Raw genomic sequence first — 10,182 nt, 5'->3', positions numbered from 1 at the left:
TTGTATTTGCAGAGGCTTTGAGAATACAATATCAGTAATGATAAAGACATTTTTAAAAATCGCTGACAATACACAGAACACACTATATGTGTGATAAAACTTTCTCACTTTCTAGCTTATTCTGGAGCTGTCAACAAGGTCAGGAAGGAAGACCCTGCTGATTCTGGAAAGGAACCGTTTGACATTTTAGGAAATATGAGGAGACACCACACCACAGTCAGGAGAGGGTTAGCTTGAATACCTTTAGCTACCCTGGCTAGTCTAGCCAGTTTTGCAGTTTTTAATGCTGTGGCCACCAAAAGCGAAATCCCATTTATGGAGATGTATTGAGATGGCAGCAGACATTTTCAGAGGCAGAGGAGACAAACCAAAATCTGCATGGACACCTCTAACATATGTGTTTTTGCAGTTTGCGTGAACCAACCCTGCAGGGGCAGAAAGATGGAGGGTTAATATATGTTTATATGTATATGCATATATCTGGGCATGCATATTTAATCGTACCAGGTGTTTGAGCATGCTGCTGTGATACTACAAGATGCAGTGTGGTGATAAACAGAGACACAACACGGGGACACTGAGGAGAAATGATAGACAGAGGAGCAAGGAGAGGAGGCAAAGGAGGAGTGCTCATTAAAAAGTTGCAGGCCTGCTGTAACGGAGAGATGGAGAGAGAGGCGGAGGCAGAGGAGACAGGTAGACCACCAGAGACAAAGCTAACAAAAGACAGAGGCAAAATAGCAGAGCCAGGTTTCTGGGATCTCTGAGCGGAGAGAGTTTGCACTGGAAATGGGAGAATAAGGTGAGGAGAAGAGGAAAAAGAGAAGGAGAGAAAGAGAGGGGATTAAATGGACAGCTCATGAGAGGGGTAGAAAGACTAGAGGAGACAGAGGGATTCCCCAATGGCATCTCATCCCTCTCTCTTTCTTGCTCTCCTTCTCCCTATTTCCCTCCTTTTTCTCCCAATAAATCATTCTGACTTCTCCTTAACCAACTCATTCCCAGCAGGCAGCAAGAAAACTGTAACAATCTTTCTCTCATCTGCTATCTTTCTCTTCTTCTGGCTCTCTCCTCCTGTCTCTGTCTCTGTCTGGCCTGTTCCTCTCTCTCTCTCTCCAACACACCTTAGACGCACAGTTTGTGGCAGTGGAGGTGACAGAGGGGGGCAAATTACTGAACATTTTACCACGTCTCCGCAGGACAGAGCTACAGGAATATATGAGCCACGTCACTCTATTATAACTTAATGGCTTTCATACATTTTGCATCTAAGAACGTCACTTGTGCAAGTGGCTGAAGAGATTCAGCCACTTAAAGCCAAACCACTATAATATCCCCGCGAACATGCCTCGTGTAGGCGGTGTAACATGCAGTTTGCTATGTTTTCTATATGGTGGATGGAGATTGCGTGAGAGGACATGCGCGTGCGCGCGAGCTCGCGTGTTAACGTGCTGCAGCAATAAGAGGATTGCACATGATAATGGGGCTGTATTACACTGACTTACAGTGTCTGGGGATCCAAGCCAGGAGGATCTACGTGTGTGCGTGAGTCTGTGGGCATATTTTAGCCTTTGTCATAAAAATGCAAAAGTGTGCGTGTGTATGAGTGAGTGTGTCTGGGGAAGTGTGTGTGTGTGTGTGTGTGTGTGTGTGTGTGTGTGTGTGTGAGGAGGGGGGTGTTAAAAAATAGACCGCAGATGGTGGTTGCAGACGTATCTGGCAGAGGGGGGATTCGAAGCTTTCTACTTTTACACCGGCACTGGAGGTCGAATAGTTGACAAAAAAAAAAAACTTCAAGTCGCAGTGATGCCTGATGCGCTGCGACTCCGCCACAATATTGGAGGAATGCGCTTTTGTCGCTCGCAGGGGGTGGAGTTAGAAAGTGAACGAGCGCTGCCTACCAAACAGAGAGAAGAGAAGGAGGAGAGAAAGAGAGAGGAGAGAGACGGGTGGGCAGGCTGCTCACCGTAAACGATGGTTGTCGGATAGAGTCTTGAAGACCTAATGAAACTGGCCGCTTGAATTGTTTGCAGCGATCACAGAGCGCAGCAGCCCGGCGTGCTTCACATCCCCCGGATCCTTGGAAGGAAAAAAAAAAAGAAACTGCAGCAAGATAAGAAGAACAGTTTATAAAAGAAGAGGACTTGCTTAATAATATTTGACCATCATTTTTTCCACCTTTAATTTTGCTCCTGTAAGCCTTTTCACGCCAGCTGCACGCAACTCTTTCCCAGCGGACAGGACCGTCTCATGCCCGGAGGGAGAGCGACCTCCCGCTTGGACCCAATACCGGCCTCCCACACTCCTCTGACGGGCTCAGAAGCAGCAGTTCCCGGTGAGAAGAGAGGACCGGGCGCAGGCATAAAGGGGACCCGCTCTTAAGGACTTCCACAAACCCCCTTGTTTGAAGCCCAAGGATTTGTTAGCGAGGGAGGGGGTTCGCAGTGTACTGGTTTATGGGGGAACGGGACGGGGGGGTGGGGGACCCACACACCACAATAGACTTTGAGTTTTACAACAGTTATTAACCAGAGCTTGCAGTCTTTGAACGTATCCGTTTGTATGCATGCATGAAGCTTTTGTTTTCCCCCTCTCCCGTCTGTTAGGCATTTGCTGGGATGTTTGAGTCGCGTTGTGTGGTGGGGTGAAGGGACCAAGAGAGTGGCCGGAGAGACCAAAGGGACGGAGGCCGAGCGAGGAGCCGGGAGCATGGCTCTGGTAGCGCTGTCTCTCTGGGTGCTAACGAGTCTCACCTGGGCGGAGCTGCTCCAGGTGTCAGCCAACAGGCATTCCGTGTACTGGAACAGCTCCAACATACAGTAAGAACCCCTCTGCTCCTCATGTTTATCACTGTTTGAATGCCTTTTCCTCTGATCTGTCTATTCTACTCCTGGTCAAGGGGGGGGAAACGTCCTGATGTGCACCCCCCGGGCTGTCAGGTTCACACCATCACACTTTCAATCCATCACTGGTTTGTTGCTTTTTTGAGCTTCGCTTGATGGTGTCTCTGTTATGCTTAAGCAGGATTGTAGCAGCCACCTCTCCTTGTTTGTATATATCTTTCTATTAAGTGGAAGAAATGATCTACATCCACAAAAAAAAAACAAAAAACTATTTAAACAGGCATCTCATGTTTCTCTGCTATTTTTGAGTCTCAGACTGCTCTGTCAGACCCCCACTGTGAAGTCAAGGTGGCTCCAGACCATCTTTTCGACACCTTCACTTGCACGGCTGGTCGGACATGTTTAGTTTATGTGCCTCAGTCCAGCGCCAGTCAGTGCATATTACTATTTATTCAAAGACTTCCCTCCTTTTCTCCCCCCTCTCCTCTGCCTTCAGCCATGCATGGTCGGGGAGCAGAGAGAAAAGGAGGAGAATCACATGCGATTCTCTCGCCTTCCTCTCTGTCTTTCAGGGCTCTTTCCCTGTCTTCTCCTCTATCTGGTTCAATTAGGAGCACTTCTTCATCCTGACCCCATTGTGTTGTAGCAGTGTCACTATTCAATCTCTCCTTCTCGCTCCCTCTCCAACTTGCTCTCTCCTTCTATCCCTCTCTAACCCCCTTTCTTGTTTACACTCAGTCCGCTGGCCTTTTTGTTATCCTCCTAATCCCTCGCTCCTCGCCTCTATCTCGATTCAAGTGAAAAAGCTTCCCTCTCTCCTCTCTCTCTTTTTGAAAGCTGCCTTTCTCATACTGTCCTTGTGAGTCCATGGCTCTGCTGCTGGATCCTTAAGAATGTAGCGCCAGTCTGTAGCAACTCACTGTAGGCCAGGTTTATGTTGTATTAGCTGCGTTTCAACATGTCCTAATCAGTGCATCCTCCTTTCATTTGTTACATTCACAGACGCTTCCTCTCCCGTCTAAAAAAATGTAGCTAAAATACTGTTCATTTGCAACTGAATGCCAGATTTGAATGAAATACTGGCTGATTTTTAGGATTTCACTTCACTGAGAAAATCCGCAGGTTGTGTGATTTCGTGGATTTTGATTTTTTCAGCCACGTCACAAAATAATGGAACGATCAACCCAAATTTTGACGTCTCAGAGGTGCACAACAGCGCATGTCACACACCTTCCTTTCGTTCTCCATCTTGCAGTGAAGTGTAAGCTATATTTCAGCTACCAGGCGTCATCTCAGAACATCTCAGCTTGTGGTATTTACCTCTTCAGCAGAATTTACTGGGCTCCTAAGATGAGCAGTACAGCAACTCACATTTTATGGCTGCACTTATTAAAGACGTAAACAATATGAAAAGTCAGGAAGTACACTGTTGTTTTTGCAGGCAGGGGATCGATGATTCTGTCCGCCGACAATAACTTCTAGGCCAATGATTTTAGTTTACAGCGTGAAATAAAACTGTGAGAGGCAAGTGAATTTATGCCTCACAACAGAATTAGTATACATGAAGTACTGCGTAAAGTAATAGGAGCGGAAAACATAAGGTTATTGGTTGTGGGACGATACTGTAAACAATATTAGTTTTCCTGAATGTGAGAAAATTGTTTCCGCACATTTTAGAGAAACTAACTCTGCGTGCACATTTGCTGCTAATGCATTTCAGCTGATATTTTTCTGCAGCTCTCAATGTGGAGGGTGCTCGTTTTCAATTTCTCCACTTTTTTTTTTTTTTTTTTTTGCTCCGTAATAATTTGATAATAAATGCTAATGAAATTCCACCTTCGGTTTTCATATCAGAGACAGAAGTTGATTTAGATAAAAATATGGGAAAAGCGCTCAAAGGCATAAAGGGAAAGGGAAGGAGTGACCCCGGCACAATCAGCTCCATGGAACATGAGCAGTTTTAACCTTGGTTTATACTTAATTAAGCAATTTGTAAGGCGCTTTTTGCTGTATGTTCAGACTGTATGCTGTTAGCATAAAAAGGAAAAAAGAAAAGCTGCAGTTGATTTTTCAGACCAAGCAGTGGGAGGACTAAAGCAGTCTGGAGCAGCCTAACCTTTAACCTGACTGTCCAGGACCTGAGCACTGCAGAGCCCCGCAGTCTCTCCTCTCTCCACACGTTCACTGCCAATACGCTTTTCATCCCAGCGGCAGAATATTCTTAGCCCCTGCAGTGTGAGTCTTAGTGTGTGTGTCTTTTATAAAAGACTGTGGTTAATTAAAGAACACTGCATCTCAGCGGACCTGCCTCATCCCTGATCTTCCCATCTCCCTCTCTTTCCCAGTTCACACATACACAATGACAGTGTATGAGCGGTGAGTGGGGATAACTTTTTCAATTCAGCCTATTGAATTAGGAGACAAACGGGCCATGGACAGTGGCACACAAAAGACAGATAAACCGCAGGATAACCTGTCTAATCTACTCTTTCACACACTTCTGAGACATTTTTCAACGGCACAGATCCCATTTCCTGCATTTATTTTAATCTGTGCACTCAACACCACAACATCCAACATTTGTAGGGTTGGCTGGCGTGTCTCTAGCCGTTGGCAATCAGCCTCTCTGGAGTTTCTCTAACTCACAGTGCAGTGTGGAGGTTTAGAAGGCCAATAATAAGCTGTAGTATAGCTGTCAGTTTGAGTGGTAAACACATTGTAAAGCCTCAGGACCCTGCAGTTTCTCAGCCAGCTTCTGACCCCGAGCCTCTCATCAACCACAAGAGACAGGCTGAGACCGTTACCAAGGACTGACTCCTTCACCTACACACATACATGCATGCACAAACATGCGTCCATGTGCACATGCTAGCATGCTCACATGTAAGTACACACAAACACACACACACGTCCCTGCTGTGTACTTTTTATTTTTCACTTCAAGAAGAGGGATCATTTCCTGCGTGTGCGTCTTGCACAAAGGCTGTTGCCACTGCCTATCAGTCACTTGTCACTGATATCCCTGGGCATGAATGTGTGTATAATGGCGTGCGTTTTAGTGTGTGTGAGAGTGAGTGTATGTGTGTGTGTTTGCCCTGTTACAGACGTCTCTGTTCATTGATGGGTGACCGAAACAAAAACAAATCCATCAGTCCGTTAAATCACACATTATCTTCCACCACCTGGCAATTAACCACCGCTGTGAGTGTGTGTGTGCAAACGAGTGTGTGTCTGCATATACTTTACATGTGTATGTGTGTAATCTAATAATGCAGCAGTTAACCGTTTTGCATAATAGATATCTGGTGATATCTCTTAATTTATCAGTGCTATATTTTCGGAAGCGAGTAGGTTGCGAATAAACAAACGCATAAGCATTTCTAGACAGCATTTTTGTGTATGTTTGCGTGTGTGTTTTGGTACCAATGTCACCTCAACGTATGTCACTGGAATGAAGCCAGCTGTCGCAAGCAGAATTCGCCTCTCATATAAATGCACATGCGTATGTGTGGTAATCGATGCTGAGGTGGAACTTGTTTTATATTCATCCAGCTCGTCAGAGTGTGCAGAGACACGTCACGCAGGGCGGGAGAGAAATAATGCAAGAATATGAGCAGAGAGAGAGAAATGCTATGGGACTGGTTAGAGGAGAGAGGACGTCAGGAAGAATACAGATGGATTTTGTGTTGAATTATAATCGAGTAGGGGGAGGAGGGTCATCATAACAATGATAATAATGCTTGGCCAGTGCCCTGATCCACACACTGAGTTCTCACAGTGGACACCACAACACAGGCCCAGTTTGTGTGTGTGTGTGTGTGTGTGCGCGCGCGTGAGAGAGAGGGAAACGTAGACGCAGACGGGAGGATTAAGCAGGCCAATCAACCATCCCCTTGACAGCAACACAAACCTATCTGTCTCCCAGCCCCACTTAGGACAACAACATTTACATTTATGAATATGTGCACAAAGGAGAGTATTACTCACTCACTATCACAAGGAGCGAGGCCCGCCTGTGTGTGTGTGTGCGTGCGCGCGCGCATGTGTGTACAACCCATCCATCATACGCGGCTGCTCTGCCGCTACGTCTGCCAGCCACAACTGGGATGTGTGTATGTGCACGAGCGCACACACAGAAAGAAGCTCACACACACACAGGCTCAGTGATCATTGTAACAGCTATAGAGACACAGTGATCAGACTGTTCATTAGTAACAAATAATAAGGCCTCACAGTGCACAGGTGAATGGATTCTGGTTTGCGTAGCGATGTGTGGGTGTGAAAGTGTGTGTGTGGTGTGCAGACGCTTGCACATAGACGTCATTAATTAAAAGCAATAGGGAACACCTGTGTGATGGATGACTACTGTTTGCATAATAAGATCCAGTGGTCTCTCTCTCGCTCTCTCTTGCTGTTGCTCTCTCTCTATGTGCGAGTGTAGGAGTAAATAATTTTTTCTGATTGGACAGGTATTGTCTGGTAGGTGAGGCGAGTAATAAGGGACATGTACAAGAAAGGAGGAAAAGAAATGAATTCTTTTCTCGTCCTCTGTCTTTTTTCCCCTCTTCGGGGATGAGCTAGATCTCAGGAGTGTGCTCCCACCTCTCTGTTCTTCTCTCATCCTCCAACTGTCTGATGGGAAAGCACTCTTGGGGTGGTGGTATTTTGGGAGCTGTGTGGTTTAATGTGACTGTTGTGAGACTCCTTATCTGTCAAATGAACTCGGACTGAATTTTTCCAGAGCTGCAAAGCGCGTTGCCTTTTTTTGAGGCCTGGTTTTCCCCTCACCTCACCTCACCTCACCCACACTTTTCTTTGCTTGTCGCCACTCATCCCCTCTCCTTTTATACACTGAGGTTTTGACCAAAGCCACTCCAACCTCTCCAGACCCTACACACACACACAAACACACACAGACACACACTCACACACTCACACATTGATCTTGAGAAAAAGACAAGCCTGAAATATCGAGCCCAGCCTGTTTCTCTACATCTCTTGATTGGCTCTTTCATTTCCTCAAACGCTGTCTCGCTTACATGATCGACTAATCGGAAGCATTGCTGTGAAAATGGAGTATTGATGTTCAGCGTTCGTGCTTGCCCAGTCTTGAATCAAATGCTAACTGGTCACTGTAATGGTTTGGACTCAAAGGATGCAGGTTCTTAGGGATTTTAGGGATGCAGCTCTGCCAAGAACAAGCTGATATGAGAGTCAGACCTAGTTGGGCAATTCTGATCAAGCCTGACACAAAGTAAGGCTCTTACAGGTATAAATGCCTGGCCAGGATTGGTATTGATTTAAGTGGCTGCTTATTCCGTGCTGGTTGCTCAGTGGTTTGCAGACACTTTGCAGACTCTATTTATCAAGCCTTTCACAGTCATTGCGAGGAATTGCTCTGAATGGTTGTCTACGACTAAAAAACGCTCCTAAACCTCAGAGCACGATTAAGGCGTTCTGTTAATAACAAACTTAGCAAGGCAAAGCCCTTCAAAGGCGTCGAAGTTAATCTGCAGGGTTTCAATGTGGATTCAACACATTCGCAACAATGGTCAGATGATGTCGATGCAGTCGGTCGAAGCAGGAAGTAGAAAATGAAATACAGACAATAGCATCACTGCCAGTGTTTCCCACAGGTTGAGAATTTATTTTTGGTATTCAACCTCCAGGGAGGTGGAGGTGTAGCGTGGTGGGCTGCAGTGAATTCACAAGCTAAGAACTGAACATGAATGCAGACTTTTCAGCCGATGCTCAATTTCGGCCGCGCTTTCACACAAACTTTAACAGGAAGAATGATGAACACAGCAATGCGAAAACAGCTGTTTGAGTGGGCGGGAATCTATTCGGATGGGTCAGACAGATATAAATTATGCATGAGAAGTGTTGACTTGTATGACAACCTACTTATAAACAAGTAAAGGCCAAAACATATTTTTCTTGTACAGACAAACACAAGACAGAAATGACTCCATTTAAACTCCTGTGAAACGTGAATGTGCGTTGGTTAAAATAATAATAATGTCGGTGGTGTTATGACGCTGCTGCGGTCTGTTTTATGGTCTGTGCACATCTGTGTGTCATCTGGCTAAAACATCAAGGATAATGCATGCAGAAGCTTTATGTGTTGATAATGTGGGATGTATTTCCTAAAATGTATCCTTATCAACGTTTGGACCATTGATTTATGTGATTCATGACATTGACAAATCCCGAAAAGCAAACAAATTTATGCGAGATGCTTTTTCATCACATCTAATGTCAGGGAAATATGTGGTGGAGGAGCTTTGAGGTTCACTCAGTACGTTCACAGTTGTTATGTCCTGTGTGATTGCTGTATTTCTTTGTTTTTTAATAAAGCGTGAATGGCATGTTTGGATCGCAGACAAAATCAGTCACAGTAAATCTGACTTATTGGATCCAGTCTCTATCTTTGAATATCTCTCAGAATGACTTATGTTGATTGAAATCAAATGTTTAATATTTCCACATCTGCTGAAGTGCGCTTGCATGCTCGTAATATCATTTGCCACCTGCTGGGGACCCCTAACAGCTTTGAGCAGCTGCAGCTCAACGAAATCCTGGAGCAGACAGGATGACTTTTCCCTGTTTAAAAAGATGATAAAATGTTTTATCTCTATGCCTAAAAGGATGACCCGATATCTCCATCTCATTATATCTCTGCTCTGAGACTTTTGCACCAGTCAGGACTGGTTTCCTAATCAGCAATGCTTGAAAAGTATGTTTCCATGCTTGGGTCTTGTGTGGACTTCCCTGTGTTTCAGTTTTACATCTGCTTCGAACAACATGCCACCAGTTACATTGGACAGAGTCTAAATTACCCAGAGGTGTGACAGAGAGTGTGAGCGATTGCTCCTCTTGACGTTCTTTGTGTTGAGGCCACTGTATGCTCTCTCAGAAGTGCTGTTTGGACAGTCTGAAAAATGATGAAAAGCCGCTCTCAGGTGTTTGGACAAGACAGGCCCAAGTCGCCCAATTATTGTAACTTTCCCAAACTGAGAAGCTGACAGCCACACCTGTGTTCTGGCCAGGTGCACAGGTGTGAAAATGGGGTGAGCTCCAAATGTGGCGCAGATTCCCTTCTCCATTCCCGCCGCTGTCCACGCTCACTGTTTAACTGTACCATCACTCCCCCACTGGCAGCAGCCGTTGCTTCATGTATTTGAGTCACAGTGACGCTGCTCTGCTTCGGGGACGGTGGCTACATGTGTGCCGCCTGGAAACGCCATCTTTTATTGTCTCCGGCCTGTCTCTTATTCTGTTCTTCCACTTTACAGTTGTCTCCTCTGTGTAATCTAGCTTCTCACTCACCTCTCTGTAC

The 10,182-nt window shown here is 45.5% G+C and overlaps 1 protein-coding gene across 1 annotated transcript in view; it reads left to right on the top strand.

The window, feature by feature from the left end:
• The first annotated feature begins 1,780 nt into the window (after positions 1 to 1,780).
• The window catches only part of efna3b (ephrin-A3b), a 59,213-nt gene continuing 50,811 nt past the window's right edge, over positions 1,781 to 10,182 (top strand). Inside the window, exons 1-2 of the mRNA XM_076737360.1 lie at positions 1,781 to 2,335; positions 2,607 to 2,819. Coding sequence (XP_076593475.1) covers positions 2,710 to 2,819 — 110 coding nt within the window. The 5' untranslated portion in view covers positions 1,781 to 2,335; positions 2,607 to 2,709. The remainder of the gene's footprint in view (positions 2,336 to 2,606; positions 2,820 to 10,182) is intronic.

The sequence above is a fragment of the Chaetodon auriga genome, chromosome 8, assembly GCF_051107435.1.
Source record: "Chaetodon auriga isolate fChaAug3 chromosome 8, fChaAug3.hap1, whole genome shotgun sequence".
Lineage (NCBI taxonomy): Eukaryota > Metazoa > Chordata > Actinopteri > Chaetodontiformes > Chaetodontidae > Chaetodon > Chaetodon auriga.
The sequence above is the reverse complement of the archived record's forward strand: the minus strand, read 5'-3'. Positions and strand labels throughout refer to the sequence as shown.